The sequence below is a fragment of the Rhinatrema bivittatum genome, chromosome 8 (assembly GCF_901001135.1).
Source record: "Rhinatrema bivittatum chromosome 8, aRhiBiv1.1, whole genome shotgun sequence".
Lineage (NCBI taxonomy): Eukaryota > Metazoa > Chordata > Amphibia > Gymnophiona > Rhinatrematidae > Rhinatrema > Rhinatrema bivittatum.
This window is the reverse complement of record NC_042622.1, coordinates 89,338,496-89,355,401: the sequence shown is the minus strand read 5'-3', so window position 1 is coordinate 89,355,401 and position 16,906 is coordinate 89,338,496. Positions and strand designations below refer to the sequence as shown.

Sequence of the window (16,906 nt, the reverse complement as noted above, 5' to 3'; positions counted from 1 at the left end):
CGTACATCCTCGTGCATGATGGCCTCAGCGGTGTCGGCAAGGAGGCTTCTTTGGCTTTGCAACTGGTCGGCTGACGTCTTGTCGAAGTCTCAGCTGGGTTCCTTCCCATATAAAGGAAAACTGTTGTTTGGTTGTGACCTGAGCACCTAATTAAGGCCTTAGGGGACAATAAGGTTTACAAGCTCCCGGAGGATAAGCCCAGGTCTTCTCGCCCCTTTGGCTCATTTCGGGGTCGTTTTCGGGGTCAACGCTGTTTTCGTGCGGGTAGGGCCCCGTCCTTTCCTCCGCGACAAGTGTCGCCACGGTCCCAGTCTTGGGCTCATTCCTTTCGCGGTAGACGGCCTCCTCGTGACGGAGCCTCCCAAGGATTCTCCGCAAACAAATCTACCCAATGAAGATGCGCCAGCCCATTCCTCCATTCCGGAGATCAGAGGTCACCTCTCTCTATTTCACGAAGAATAAGTCAAGATTACTTCGGATCAGTGGGTTCTAAACATCATAGAACATGGTTACTCTTTGGATTTTGCTCGCCCACTATGGGATCTGTTCTTGGTGTCTCCTCGCGGGTCCCGGGCAAAGCAGCAGGTGGTACTCCAGACTTTGGCTCGTTTGAAGGCTCTGGGGGCGATTGCCCAGTCCCACCAGACGAACATCGGATCGGAAGGTACTCAATTTATTTTGTAGTGCCCAAGAAGGAGGGCTCCTTCTGTCCAATATTAGACTTAAAGAAGGTCAATAGAGCACTTTGGGTACCTTGTTTTCGCATGGAAACATTGAGGTCCGTCATTGCAGCCATCCACAAAGGCGAATTTTTGGCCTCTTTGGATCTGACGGAGGCTTAGCTGCACATAGGAATCCAAGAACATCATCGGAGGTTTCTGCGATTCATGGTCCTGGGCGAGCATTACCAGTTTCGGGTGCTTCCATTCGATTTGGCAACGGCTCCTTGCGTATTCATCAAGGTGATGGTCGTAGTGGCAGCAGCCCTCAGACAAGAGGGAATATTAGTCCACCCCTATTTGAATGACTGGCTCATTCGGGCGAAGTCGGAGGATCTTTGCAAAGTGGCAGTTCGGTCAGTGTTGCATCATCTCCACTCTCTCGGATGGGTAGTCAATTTCGCGAAGAGTCAATTGGTACCTTCCCAGGGATTGCAATTCCTGGGAGCCCATTTCGACATGGTTGTGGGCAAGGTTTTTCTTCCACAGGACAGAATGCTCAAGCTGATGTCTCACTTGCGCCATCTTTGGCCCTCCCTTTGCCCAAGGTGTGGGACTATTTGCAAGTTCTTGGCTCTATGGCGTCTACTCTGGAGTTGGTCTCCTGGGCGTTTGCTCATATGAGACCTTTGCAGAGGGTGTTGCTTTCCTGATGGGACCCAAAGTCCGAAGAGTTCCATTTACCCTTGCCCCTCATGGAGCCCGCTAGGACCAGTCTCGATTGGTGGTTAGTTCCTGATCACTTACAGCAGGGGATGGATCTAGAGAATACCCAGTAGATTATTGTGACTACGGATGCCAGCCTCTCCGGTTGGGGGGCAGTCTGTCAGTTATGATTGGCACAGGGACAATGGACGGCTCAGGAGTCCAAGTGGTCCATAAATCGGTTGGAGTCGAGGGTGGTTCGTCTAGTGTTGCGCAGTTTTCTCCCACTTGTTCAGCATCAGTCGGTGAGGGTTCTATCCGACAATGCAACGACTGTGGCATACATCAACAGACAAGGAGGAACAAAGAATCATCCAGTCGCCACAGAGGTGGACAAGTTGATGGTCTGGGCAGAGCGCCATCTGGTCCAGTTAGCAGCATCTCACAGAGCCAGAGTGGACAACGTTCAGGCAGATTTTCTCAGTCGCCAGTGGCTAGACCCCGGAGAGTGGGAGCTGTCCGAGGAGGCAATGTGGCTCTTGATTCATCAGTGGGGAATGCCCCGTCTGGATTTGATGGCTACTTGGCTGGATGCAAAGGCAGCTCATTTCTTCAGTCACAGGAGGGAGCATGGGGTGGAGGGAGTAGATGCATTGGTCCTTCCGTGGCCCTGCGACATACTACTCTATGTGTTTCCTCCTTGGCTGTTGGTGGGAAAAGTCTTGAGGCGAATAGAGTCCCACTGGGGGCCGGTGATTCTCGTAGCTCCGGAATGGCCACGGAGGCCATGGTTTGCAGATTTGATCAACCTAGCAGTCGACGGTCCCTTGCATCTTGGTCACCTTCCGAATTTACTTCAACGGGGTCCAGTATTTTTCGATCAGGTGGCTCGCTTTTGTCTATCAGCTTGGCTTACGAGAGGCGGCAGTTGAAAAAGAAGAAGTATCCGGATGCGGTTATCTCTATTCTGCTGCGCACATGGAAGACTTCTACTTCTCTCACTTATGTTCGAGTGTGGAAGGTTTTCGATTCCTGTGCAATGGGTTGAAGGTGTCCCCATGCCAGGCTTGTATTGTGCACATTCTCGCTTTCTTGCAGGAAGGCTTAAAGAAGGGACTGGCATACAGCTCGCTCCGGGTTCAGGTAGCGGCCTTAGGATGTTTAAGAGGTAAAGTTGATGGTACGTCTCTTGCAGGACATCCTGATGTGGCGTGTTTTTTGAAGGGAGCCAAACATTTACACCCGCAGGTGCATGCAGTGTGTCCTTCGTGGAGTTTGAATTTGGTTCTCCATGGGCTCTGCGGTCCTCCCTTTGAGCCTATCAAGCGGGCTACATTGAAAGATTTAACACTCAAGGCGATGTTCCTCATGGCCATCTGTTTGGCCAGACGAATATCTGAGATTCAAGCGTTGTCCTGCAGAGAACCGCTCTTGCGGATCTCAGATTCTAGGGTTTTGCTTAGGACGGTGCCTTCTTTTCTGCCGAAGATAGTATCGGCGTTTCACGAAAACCAGTCAGTTGAGTTATCAGCTTTTCCGTATTTAGATCGGAACTCTCCTCAGGCTCATGACTTGAGGAGACTGGATGTCCGCCGGATACTTCTGCAGTACTTGGAAGTTACTAATGCTTTTCGTTTGTCAGACCATCTTATGGAGCGGCCCTAAGAATGGATGTAAGGCTTCCAAGGCTACTATTGTCCGATGGTTGAAGGGCACCATTGCTTCGGCATACATATGTCATGGCCGGCAAGTGCCAGATGGACTTAAAGCTCATTCGATCAGATCTCAAGCAGCATTTTGGGCAGAGAGCCAATGTGTTTCGCCGCAGGAGATTTGCAGTGCAGCTACTTGGAAATCTTTACACACATTTGCTAAGCATTACTGTTTAGATGTCCAGGCTCTGGATGTCAATTCTTTTGGCAGCAGTGTGCTTCGAGTGGGACTCTCCGGATCCCACCCCAATTAGGTCAGCTTGGGTATATCCCAGCGGTCTGGACTGATCCTGGTACATAAAGGGAAAGGAAAATTGGTTCTTACCTGCTAATTTTCGTTCCTGTAGTACCAAGGATCAGTCCAGATGCCCGCCCAGGGGTACAGTGTTCCGGAGAGTCTGCAAGTCCGCACCATTGTTTTCTCTTTCTGCAGTGTTTTAAAGACTATGAAGAAGCATCCTAATCCGTACTCAGTTCATGTACATAGTTTTCACAGGTTATTGTTCAGTGGAGTTCTCTTATTCTAGTCATTGGTTGTTTTAAATTTACTTCATTTTGCTTTGATATTGATTATACTGAGGGATTGCAGGTGGCACACTGGGTTATCAGGGGGTGCCTTCAGCTTTTTTTTCTGACTCCATCTGCTGGAAGGGAGGCATAACCCAGCGGTCCGGACTGATCCTTGGTACTACAGGAACGAAAATTAGCAGGTAAGAACCAATTTTCCTTTTGTACTGTTGATGCAACTCCATCATTGCTCGCTGCTTCAACGGCAGGGAGAAAAGAGGAAAAGAGGAATTGGATTCAGACAACAACCAACAAGGACATTAAACTGTTCAGTCTGGGAAAACAAATAAGCATAGTAACCGCCACATCAAGCAAGTTACCCACTTGCTTGATGCGGCGGTTACTACCCTTAACCAAAAAGCCTGATACTACACTTCTGATGCAACTCCAACATTGCTCTCTGCTTCAATGGCAGGGGGTGAAAGGAAATTTGACTCAATCAGTAACCAACAAGAGCCCTGACCCTGGCGGTCTGAGTAACTGATAAGTATGAGAAACAGATAACTATGGGAGCTTGCTGGGCAGACTGGATGGGCCATTAGGTCTTTTTCTGCCGTCACTTCTATGTTTCTATGAAATTAAATATCAATGAGGAAGCAAACTGTAAAGCAGGGTATGATTTTCTAGGAAGGGGAGGACTATCAAATATTGACATTTATAGAAAAAACAGATTCTTAACTTACCAGTATATTTTCCCCCTATGATTTCTGTTTAGCTTATCTTCCTTCACTTTCAGGAAGCTAACTTTCAAAAGAGTGGTTGTGAAGTTGATTACACTTACCAGTATATTTTCCCCCTATGGTTTCTGTTTAGCGTATCTTCCTTCACTTTCAGGAAGCTAACTTTCAAAAGAATGGTTGTGAGGTTGATTACACTTACCAGTATATTTCCCCCCTATGGTTTCTGTTTAGCGTATCTTCCTTCACTTTCAGGAAGCTAACTTTCAAAAGAGTGGTTGTGAGGTTGATTACCACCTTGTCATATGCATGCATTCATACAGCAAAACTATAACTATTGCTTTTCCATTTCCAGATTATTCTCTGCAGGTGGTAACTTTTCTCCAGAAGAGTTTGGGATGCTCCGTAATAGACTATTGAAAGCATCAAAAGATATTGATGCTGCCGAACGATTCATTATGACGGATCTGGAGGGAATGGAGTCCAAATGCTTAGAACAGGTGAGGGGGAACACTCCACCTTCACAGCCCAGCCTAAGCAGTAATTCTACCAGTAGATGGAGGCAGCGAGCAACTGATTTGCTGATGTCACCTTATATAGGGTCCAGTGCTTATCTCAGCCTGCTAGTATTCTCTATCTCCAGCATATACATACTCCAGAATCAGGTTTTGGGTCTAACAGAAATACAAATAAAGGGAAGTAAGAAGTTGGACCTCCTGGGATGATAGGTTCCTTTCTAGTCCACCCTGAGTAGTAGTGCTGGCTCTGGTTCTAGTGGGCTGCCAGGGAAGCAACTGCTTCCTCTGGACTTGAAGGCTAGCATGGTTGGTCATTCCTCTTTTGTCTTTCTCTCTACCTGCCTCCCTTGCTCTCCTCCTGCTGCCTTCCCTCCTCTGTTTATTGACTGTTGAGCAGTAAAATTTAAAAACAAAAAGCAAGAACTGCTGCAGAAGGATTCAGCAGCTGTTGGAAGCTATGGCCAATGGGAAAACCTGCTCTGGAGGACATCTTTGCAGTGTGTAGGGGCCTGAGAGGAGTAGGGGCCTGCAGCCTAAACTGCGTAGTCACAGACACAAGCAGCTGTTGCCGAGGATGTGCAGAGGAAGGTGAAGGGGCCAAAGGAAAGTGTTTCTCGACCACTGTTGGCCAGACAGCAATAAGGCTGGCCCTAGTTGGGTCCCCACCAGTGCAAAATTATCTGCAGTGAGGTTAGTGGCCATTTTGGAGCCGTATGGCTTTGTGGTCACTTCAGATATGGGTCTTCTTATTCTGTCATCTGTAAGAGCAGGGGAACAGCAGGCTGCAGTGCTGATTTCTGAGGCAGGAGCTCCAGAAAATGCTGCAGGCTCTCTGACTGGGCCTTCCTATCCTCTTCCTCTTTCTTTTCCCCAGAATTTGCCCTGTTGCTCCACCAGACCTTATGTCTAAAGCAGGGCACTGGTGAGGGGTCTTCTTCCCTTTGCAGTACTTCTCAGCTATATGGAAATTTGGCAGCACCAGGGAGGAAGATGCAAGATGGGAATCTGATTGGGAGTTGGAAGAGGTGAGGTCTTCCAGAACGGAGATGACCCTGGCATCTCAACAAGGAAGAGCTAAGAGAGGACCCGGGGAAGAGCCTAGAGGAAGGCAAAATTTCATCAAATAAAGAGACAGAGCAGCAGAACGCCTATTTGGTTGGAGGGACCATGCAAATTGCCCCCAATTTCTCTCCCAACTGTCATTTTCTTACATACATTCTTCAAGTAAACCATATAAAAAAATAAATAATACTAATTTCTAAATCAAGTTAAAATACTGCAGGAAGAATAACTCCCCTCACTCTCCTTTGTTCACTTCCCGCATCCCCTTACTCTCCCACACCCACACCCCACCTACATCTAATCCTCTCACCCTCCTAGGTTTACCTTCCTTCCCCCTAACACCTTCACTCTCATTCACTTCCTTCCTACTTACTCTTTTACCTCTCCCCCAACAATCCCCTCATTCACTTCCTTCACTCCCACCTCCCCACAGTCCCCTCACTTCTTCACTCCAACCCCTCACAATCCCCTCACTTCTTCACTCCAACCCCCCACAATCCCCTTACTCCTTCACTCTCCCTCCCACAATACCCTCACCTCCTTCACTCCATCCCCACCACACCCCTTCACTCTTTAATTCCTTCCATGTCACAATCCCCTCATCTCTCTCTCCCACTCCTCACAATCCCCTCACCCACCTCCTTCATGCCTTCACTCCCACCCTCAATGATCCCTCGCCTCCTTCACGCCCTCCCCCCAACTCACCTTCATTTCCCCCTAGAAGAGAAGCTTCTTGGTGGCAGGTGGAACAGACATTATTTCTTTTCTGCACCCCCTGGAGGCTGCCACAATCCCTTCACTCATCCTTCATGTTCTGAAAGAGGAGGAGGATCACTACCTTGTAGCACCTCAGGCTGCTTCCTCCTCCTTGGTTACCAGCATCTGAATGACGTCATTTAGGTACCAGGAATCAAGGAGGTGGCAAGCCGAGGCACCACAAGGCCACCATCCCCCTCCTCTATTAGAACATGGAGTGAAGGGATTGGGGCAATGGCAGCCACTGGGGGATGGGGGAGGGGGGCACGGATAGGAAATAATGCACCGTCCCACCTGCCACCAATGAGGCTTCTGTTCTGGTGGGAGTGAAAATGAGTCCGGCATACATGTGCTTCAGGCACTTTCTTAGGAGAAGAGGAGCAGGAAGGCAGAGGAGTTGTTGCTGGTGGCAGCCCAAATTTTGAGGGGCCGTGTCCAGAAAAAACAATATTCCTGTGGAAGTGGGTACTTCCCTCAGAGACGCTTAGGACTAGAAGACTGAAATACTTCTCAAGCAGAGAATAGCTACCTGTAGTGGTTATGTGACTACAGCCTTTTTGTGCTGGACTAAAGGCCATTTACCACAGCTAAGTGAATGATCCCCTCAGTTTCTACTAGAGACAATGGAGGATAAAGTGACTTACCCAACATCACAAGGAATAGCAGTGGGATTTTAACCTTGGCTTCCCTGGTTTGCAGCCTACTGCTCTAACCACTAGATTACTCGTCCACTCCAGGCTGCAATCCTCCATGTCCTTGGTGTTGGCTGCCCATCCGTTTCTGTGGCTGAGGAATTGGGTGTCTGATTTGGCCGCCAAGGAACATCTTGCTAAATTCCCTTTCAAGGGAAGATTTGGAGAAGCTGGTCAAGGACTAGGGCCAAGCACTTCTTGCTAAATTCCCTGAGGTCCATATTCAGTGCCACTTAGCTGGATAAGGTCTGGCTTATCTGGCTAAGCGGTATATTTAAAATATTCAACCATGATCAACAGCATCTACAAATCCAAATAAATACTTATCCATCTAAGTATTTAAGCAGCTGAGTGGTGGTAGGGGAATGGGTGTAACAGGAATGTTACATTCGGTGGTCTGCAGGCTAACCCCACAACCACCACCACCATCACCTCCAGTCCCAGGCTAGCTGCACTGTCTCCCAATGCAGAGAAGCATCACTAACTCTCCATGCGGCAGGATGCCACTTTCAGACACAGCGAGAAACCACTGGCCTCTCACCATCAACTCCAATGCGCCACTCCCTAGGTGCGCATGCATGTCACTCTGCAACTTTAAAGGAACCGCAGCGAGAAAGCCCTCACGGACCCTAGAGATGATGTTGCCAGTGCCACCCTATAAAAGGGTAGCTTTCCAGCAGCAACTTGCCTTAGCAACAGGTCCAGCTACTTCTGAGCAGAGTGTATTGCTTCCTAGCATTCCTGCTTCGTTACAGCCTTGTCTTCAGTCATCATTCCAACCTTGTCAACAGTCATTGTTCCAGCCTTGCTTCAATCTTTGTTTCAGCCCCGTCTTCAGTCCTTGTCCAGCTTGCCTTAGCCTTCTTCCTGTTGTCTTCAGGTTGTCTTCTGTCTTCATTCTAGACTTCCACGCTGCCCGTCTGTTCTTGCCCTTGCCTGCCTATCCATTCCTTATCTCCTCCCTCAGATGGATACCTGGTTTTGACCGAAACTTGGACCCCAGATATGCCTGACCACTGCCTGCCTCTATCCACAGCTTGGACCCTGGATACACTTGACTGCTGCCGCCTCTGACCACTGCCTGGACTCCAGACAGGCCCAATTGCTGCCTGTTATGACACCAGCTACTACAAGTCTTCTCTTCTGCCATCAGCAGAGGCCCCACCACATTCCCCTTGGGATGAGCCTTTGGGTGCCAGCCCTGGCACCCAAAGGCTCATCCCAAGGGGAATGTGGATTGGTAGAGGTGAAGGTCTTGACTGGTTTCTGTTTCACCTGAGTCTGCCTGCCGATGGTGGGAAACTGCAGGGCTCCTTCCTGCAGGTAGAGTAAACCTTGCCTCAGTTCAAGGATCCACAGACACAACAGGGGAGGAATTGAGTTAGCCAGATAAGTTATCCAACTAACTTCGATATTCAGAGTTAGCCAGATAACTTATCCAGCTAACTCTGGTCGCCTCTTAGACCTGTCATAAAGTTAGCTGATGAATATGTAGGCTAAGTTAACTGGATACGTTTATCCAGACAACATGCTGAGCTGCAAGGCAGCTGAATATGGACCTCCCTATATTTGGGGAGGATTTGGAGAAGCTGGTCAAGGACTTGGAGTTCAAGTCACCCAGGCTTCCGGAGGATAAAAATAAGAGTTAATTTCGGTCCTTGTTTTCAAAGCCTTGCTTTAATGAGTTAAAGAGGTACCATTCTGGTAGAGCTTTGGTATCTCAGCATAACTGGCCCTTTTGTAAGTTACAGTCCCTTCAAGGGGACAAGTGGGGTGGAAAGGGAGACACTGAGGGGGTCTAGTACCTCACATAGTGCCCAATGAAGTTTTGGGGGTCATATCTCAGGATTTTCAGATTGTCGGTTGTCTGATCTTGTTTTCCGGAGATGAATTCAAGTCATTTCAGGCCAGTAGATCCTGGATGTTACTTTGAAGACCATTTTGGTAGCAATTTTTGTTCCACAAGAAGGATTTCTGAACTGCAGGCTATATCTTGTAGGGAGCCATTTTTGCATTTTACTGAAGAAGCGGTGTTGATCTGCACAGTATCCTCATTTCTGCTTAAGATGGTGTTCTTTCTTTCAAGAGAGATTCATCAGTGGAGAGTAATAAGGATCTTCACAAATTGGATGTGCACAGCCTTTGTCTACACCTTGTCCAAGCCGTTACTTGAAAGTTTCTAACTCCTTCAGAAAGTTGGATTATTTGTTTGTACTGTTTAGTGGACAAGGGAAGGGAGAAGCTCCTATTGCTCGTTAGATCAAGGAGACCATAGGTGTCGCTTTCATTTCTAGGAAGTTGACTCCTTCCAGAGGGATGAGGGCTCATTCTTCCAGTGCCCAGCACTCTTCTTGGGCAGAACTGCAGTTGGTTTCTCCTTTGGAGATTTTCAGGGCAACTACTTGGTGTCTTTGTTGTTATGGGCCCCAGAGTTTGGGGAACCCACCTGGGGAGCAGCTCGGGACTGCAAGGCAGGACTCAGAGCAAGACAAGAGCTGGTCTTCTGCCTAGCCAGCCCCCTCCCCTTGCAGGTTGAGCCCTTGGGTTCTGGGGGCCAGTAGTTCTCTGCGGCGGCAGTACCTTAAAGTAGTGAGTCCACACAAGTAAGATTTGAACAAGGCTGGCTGGAGACAAGGCTTGGACAAGGCATGGACAAAAGCTGGGAGGCAGGCTTGGCTGGCAGGAAAAAAGAAAGGCTGGATACTAAGCAGGATCTGGAACTCTAAAACAAGCAAAACTGGAGACTGAGACAGACAGGACAAGACCAACAAGGCAGACTGGGGCAGGACTCTGGAACAGACAGGGCAAGAGAGACAAGGCAGACTAGGGTAGGACTTAAACAAGGCAGACAAGGGAAACATCAAACAAAAAACACAGAAGCCCAAAGGCAGCAAGACTTGGAACACACAGAATAGGCCCAAAGGCCTCAAAGCAGGATACAAGAGAGAATAGACCCAATAGCTACAAGGCAAGGCAAGGCAGAAGGCCAAAAGCCACAAGACAAGGCAAAGATAGAAGGTCTGTAGGCCACATGACACTGCAAAGGCAGAACAAGTGTCAGGTCATGAAGCCAGAATTGACACCATGAGAAGATAAGGCTACTATGATAAGAAGGGTTTATATAGGGCTGGGACCTGGGTATGGCAAGGGCAGTGAGGAGAAGCTTGGCAAGACTAGTGATGAGGTATATTGAGGGCCTCTGCTGGTAGGGAGGTATCATGAAGATAGGATAAGGCTGTATAACAGATGAAATTGTAACATTTGCATTCTTTTATGAAACATTAACATCCAAGCTTCAGAGGATGCCACCTTTTGGCTTGGGCATTTTGAAAGCAGGTCTTGCAAAATCCCATCCAGATCGAGGAATAGCTTTGGTACCCCACTTGTATGGACTGGTCTGGCAGGGATGATAAGGAAGGTAAAATTTAATCTTACCTTTCCTTTCCTTGAGTTCCATGAACCCTCCCAGACTGCAGGTTGAGCTGCTGCTCTCTTATTCTCGTAAATAATTTTTGTCTTATCAGTGGGGTATTCCCCACTAGAGATGTGAATCGTGTCCTCGATCGTCTTAACGATCGATTTCGGCTGGGAGGGGGAGGGAATCGTATTGTTGCCGTTTGGGTGTGTAAACTATCGTGAAAAATCGTTAAAATCGTGAGCCGGCACACTAAACCCCCCTAAAAGCCACCCCGACCCTTTAAATTAAATTCCCCACCCTCCCGAACCCCCCCCCCCAATGCTTTAAATTACCTGGGGATCCGGCGGTGGTCCAGAACGGCGGCGGTCTGGAACGGCCCCCTCAATAGAATCGTGTTGTCTTCAGCCGGCGCCATTTTTCAAAATGGCCGCCGCAAAATGGCGGCGGCCATAGACAAAAACGATTCGACGCAGGAGGTCGTTCCGGACCCCCGCTGGACTTTTGGCAAGTCTTGTGGGGGTCAGGAGGCCCCCCCAAGCTGGCCAAAATTTTCCTGGGAGTCCAGCGGGGTTCCGGGAGCGATTTCTTGCCGCGAATCGTTTTCGTACGGAAAATGGCGCCGGCAGGAGATCGACTGCAGGAGGTCGTTCAGCGGGGGTTCCGGACCGCCGCTGAACGACCTCCTGCAGTCGATCTCCTGCCGGCGCCATTTTCCGTACGAAAACGATTCGCGGCAAGAAATCGCTCCCGGAACCCCGCTGGACTCCCAGGAAAATTTTGGCCAGCTTGGGGGGGCCTCCTGACCCCCACAAGACTTGCCAAAAGTCCAGCGGGGGTCCGGAACGACCTCCTGCGTCGAATCGTTTTTGTCTATTGCCGCCGCCATTTTGCGGCGGCCATTTTGAAAAATGGCGCCGGCTGAAGACAACACGATTCTATTGAGGGGGCCGTTCCGGACCGCCGCCGTTCTGGACCACCGCCGGATCCCCAGGTAATTTAAAGCATTGGGGGGGGTTCGGGAGGGTGGGGGATTTAATTTAAAGGGTCGGGGGTGGGTTTTAGGGGGTTTTAGTGTGCCGGTTTTCCTGCCCTCCCCCTTCCCCCGATTTACGATTTTTTAACGATAAATCGGGGGAATTGGTATTGTATCGTGGCCCTAACGATTTTTTGACGATTTAAAATATATCGGATGATATTTTAAAGCGTCAAAAAACGATTCACATCCCTATTCCCCACCTTATTCAAGAATGCTTATATATAGTTTTTACTAGTAGATCTTCTTAAGAACCTCATCGTTGATTAGATTTGAAGGTTTTTGTTTATTTATTTATTTGAAAACATTTCTAGACTGCCTAGCTAAAAGGTTAAAAGCGGTTTCCAATAAAAACATACAGTACATAGCATAAGAAAGTAAGTTCTAAAACAAGAGTTAAAAATCCTAAATTAGTTAAAAACAATAACAAACTGGGATCATAACAAAAAATAGATTATCTTAAACAGTTAGGGCCTTGATGCCATCTAAGGTATCAGTTATATCTCGGTTTCCAGTGAAGCCTCTGGTTAAGGGATTATTTCGGGGAGATAGAATTTTGTTTGATGCTTGTTACAGAAATACTGGCAGGTTGCAGTAAGCACAGAACCCTACATAAGGTGACATCAGCAAATCCATTGCTGTGCGCCTCCATCTGCTGAGAGGGGAATATAACCCATTTATCTGGATTGGTCTAGGAGGATTCAAGGGAAAGGAAATTAACAGGTAAGACTAAATTTCTCCATGGACAAGCAAGCAGTAACAAATAACCACACAAGTGGGTGACATCATCAGCCACACTGATGTAGAAAGTGTATCTCTCACAGCTCTCATAGACTGAAAAAAGTCTTTGTGAACATGCATGGGAGTTCCTACTCTGCTGTCCCCACACAAGCCATCCGTTTTTCCTCATCTGTGATTGCAAACAGATGTAGTTTTTTTTCTCTCTCTTTCAATTGCCATCACCACATTTTTTTCAATAGTTTTTTTTTGTACTTTCGTTTTATTTTAAAGTTTTCTAAGTTTATTTTTGCAATTCTTTACAAGCTAAAAAAAAGAAAAATGACAACAAAGTAATCAAAATTAGGTAAAAGCCCATTTAAACTATGTGCTAGGTATCAGTTTAAAATGGGAAACCAAGATGGACATTTTTATTTTATTTTATTTATTTAAAGCTTTTTTATACCGGCATTCATGATAAAATCATATCATGCCGGTTTACAGGAAACAGGGGAGTGATAACATTGAACAAAAACTGGTGTTGATAGGTAGAGAAGAAAGTTACAATAAACAAGGGAAATTAGAACTTGGAGAAGAAGAAGAGTAGCTGGAACGATTTAGTCAATAACAATTAAATTAATTAATTACATAGTGTTCAGATTAATTACATAGTGTTAATGGGACAATTTACAAGTGGATGTAGTATTTTTGGAGAAAGTTATGAGAGTCCATTGTGATTGTCAGATGTGATCAGGAAGGATTTATGTTTCATATGCTTAGGTCTAGAACATGACCCAACAGCCTGTAGCCCAGGCAGGAGAATGTCTCTACAGGCTATCAAGTATAGGAGCATGAAGCTCAAATATAAGCTCTTTTTAACAGAAGGAAACCCCCAAAGATAGATAAATCAGGCCTAGAGGTGTAGGAATTTGGAAAAATGTCCTGTTTTCTTTAAAAATCCTAATCTCAGAATAAAACTGATCAACAGGTCCCAAATAAATGTCTCCATGGAGCAACTTCTAAAGTGGCAGATTGACTGACCAAGAAAATATGTCATGAAGCCAAAACTTCCTTTTTCATATGGTTTTATTGTAAAAATTACAGCTCTAACAGTAAAATCTAAGAATTCATTTGCTCTGCCACATCACACACAGGCAGTTTACTATATACTATACATTTTTCATTACACACATAAACAGCCAATCAATAAATTATCATTAAGAGTTTTATATTCTGCTTTTTGACACTTCAAAGTGTATTATATTCAGGTACTATAGGTACCCCACAGGGCTTACAATCTACTTTTGTGCCTGAGGCAATGGAAGATTAAAGTGACTTGCCCAAGGTCACAAGGAGCAACAGCAGGAATTGAACCCTGGCTCATAGCCCACTGCTTTAACCACTAGGCTACTCCTCTACTCCTTATATCATATTCTCATGACATCATCACTCATAGAGCCAATCATGGATGGGATTTATTCCTTTATCCAAAGATATACTGATTGGTAATTAGTATGATGTAAGCTGTTTTACGCCCCTTTTCTCCATCTTTCTCCATTTTAGATCCAAGGACAAACTGTCCTTTAGTCCTCCATCTTAGATGGAGCATCATGTGATTTTTTTCTCTTTTTCAACTGGAAAACATATTTATCTCCTACAAAAAGGGGAAGAATTAGAGTTTCAATTTTGATCTAATACTCCAGGTGTGGGCTTAAAATAATTCTTGTTTTCAGACAGTTATGACTTAACCATTCATTTCTTAACCAGATCATAAGACTTTAGACATATGCAAAAATAAATTGCCTAGCTCTTCTTTTTTGTTCCACAGCCTTATTCTTTGCAAAATTGGCCTAGTAATGAAGGCCCTAAGGTACCATGAGGGTCTTTTCTATTCTAAATTCCACAGAGGTACAGATAAATGAAGTTCCTCTTTTAGAGAATCTTCTAGGAAAAGAAAACATGAAGAAAAAGTGACACATTTAAGAAGACATTGTGCTAAAAATTCAACTAAAATACACTCATTGGTGCCAAAGCACTCATTGGCACCAAAGCATTCAGCATTTCCAAAATCTTCACTAACATTAGTGCAGAACATATTAGCGCCAAGGGTATCAGTGCCAAGTAGTTCAGCACTATTTGTATTGAAGCCATGCTCAAAGGCGCCATTGATGCAAAAGGAAATAGTACGCTAGACATTCCTATAATTTTAAGTGGAGAAGATTTTCCTTGTGGTGTTCCAGAGTCAATGAAATCTATTTACGTGATCAGTCGTATCATTGCTTCAATTCCTCTTACACCAATTGAGAACATCCTCTGTATGTTACGGTACCAGGCCGTGCCCCGGTCCCTCCACTCACCTCGGGGCTGGCCCGGCCTGCTGTCGCTCCGTCTCGGCTGGCAGGCCCCTTCGGGGCTTCTCCCGCGGCACTCCCTCCTTGAGGGAGCCGCCATCGATCCGTCACGGCTGGCCCTGCCCCCTAGGCGCATGTGCGCGCAGGAGCTCCAGATTTAAAGGGGCCAGCGAGGGAATAGGCAGGACAGCCTCCAGATGACGTCAGATGCTGCAGGTGTATTTAAATCCTGCAGCTAGGCCTGGGCCTTTGCCTTGCAACAAGGTTCACTCTGGTAAGAGTTGCTAGTTGCTGCTTTGGATCTTCGGCTTCTGACTTCGGCTTCTAACTCCTGGCTTCTGACTCTGGCTTCCGTCCACAGACTTCTGATTCAGCTACATCCTTTGGCTTCTGACTCCTGGCTTCTGACTCCGGCTTCCGTCCATAGACTTCTGATTCAGCTTCGTCCTTTGTCTTCTGACTTCGGCTTCATCCAGGAGGCCTCGTCTAAGTCCAAGCGGCTCGGGTCCTCACGAGCTCCTCTCGGGGGGACCGCGGGCTTCCAGTAGTGAAGTTCCAGTTGGCCTCCTGGCTCCAGCTCTTCATCTCCACTCCCTGGATACCGCCTCACAGAAGACCGCTCGTATGTCCAAGCGGCCCAGGTCCTCATGGGCTCCTCCTGGGGGGACCTCGGGTCTCCAGTGGTGAAGATCTCTTGGTCTCCTGTCTGTGCTACCTCCCGGCTTCGACACCCACTGGGTATCTCCTCAGTGAGCCACCAGCTGTCCTAGCCGGCCCAAGGGTCCATGATTCCAACAGTTTGCAAGGCCATGGACCCAGCGGACGCCACAAGCTTAAAAGCCATTCCCGGAATTGCACAGTGGTTGCAACAACAGCAAATCTGCATTGACTCCCTGATGAAGACTGTACAAAGACTGGCCGATCGGATAGATGGAGTCCCTGCATCCATACCTCCGGTACCAGTGGCCACGGCTGATCTCGGACCGGCCACGCCCACACAACTACCAGCACCTTTACGGTACTCTGGGAAAGTGAAGCTCTGCCGTGGATTCCGCAATCAGTGTTACATCCAATTCAACCTACTGCCAACCCAGTTTCCAATGGATCGGATTAAAAGCAGCTATATTATTTCATTGTTGGATGGGAAACCCCTGGCTTGGGCCTCCCCACTATGGGAGCATCAGGACCCCCGTCTTGGGAGTCTGGAACAGTTTGTTGCAGCCTTTCGACATATCTTCAATGAGCTCTCTCGTAGACCCACGGTCGCTACTGAGCTACTCCAGCTGTGCCAAGGCAATCGGTCTCTTGCCGAGTATGAGGTGGAAATCCATACCCTGGCAGCTGAGCTAGACTGGAGGGATGACAGCCTCCACGGCATCTTCCTAGAAGGAATCTCTCCAAGACGAGTTAGCGGTAAGGGATCTTCCGGATGACTTGAATAGCCTGATTGATCTGGCTGGGCGGATTGACCGCGAATTCAACGCCGCTTTCATGAGGGGAAGTCCGGTCGTAAGCCTGGTAATGCAGGATCTCCATTTCCTCGACCGGTACCTTCCTCCTCTGCCGCACCCGGAGACCAAGGCGTTGAACCTATGCAATTGGGTTGAGGTCCGATCTCGCAGGAGGAGAGAAGACGGTGCCTATCTCAGGGCCTGTGCCTATATTGCGGAGGCAAGGGACACTTCCTAGCTCAATGTGGTGAGCGTTCGGGAAACGCCAGAACCTAGGGATCATTGGGGAGCTGACCCTAGGTAATACAAGTCCCGCCTCCTCATGCACTATACCTGTTACCCTCATCTACCCCGCAGGCACATTTGTTACACTGGTTTTAGTTGATTCCGGAGTAGGAGGGAATTTCATCCTTGCAGACCTCGTCCAGCAGTTGCAAATTGGGGTCCAACCCCAAACACCTCCTATCCGGGTATCTTTCATTCACGGTACTCTCCTCCCGGGGAGTATTTCTACTTGCACCAAACCCTTGGTTCTCCGCACGGGTTTCCTACATGTGGAGGAGATCTCCTTCCTTATATTGGAGAGGT

The 16,906-nt window shown here is 47.5% G+C and overlaps 1 protein-coding gene across 3 annotated transcripts in view; it reads left to right on the top strand.

Moving 5' to 3' along the window:
* The window catches only part of CCDC180 (coiled-coil domain containing 180), a 597,826-nt gene that overhangs the window by 407,536 nt on the left and 173,384 nt on the right, over positions 1 to 16,906 (top strand). For all 3 annotated transcript variants that reach the window (XM_029611950.1, XM_029611952.1, XM_029611951.1), the window contains one exon: positions 4,676 to 4,820. In XM_029611950.1, the coding sequence (XP_029467810.1) occupies positions 4,676 to 4,820 (145 nt within the window). The remainder of the gene's footprint in view (positions 1 to 4,675; positions 4,821 to 16,906) is intronic.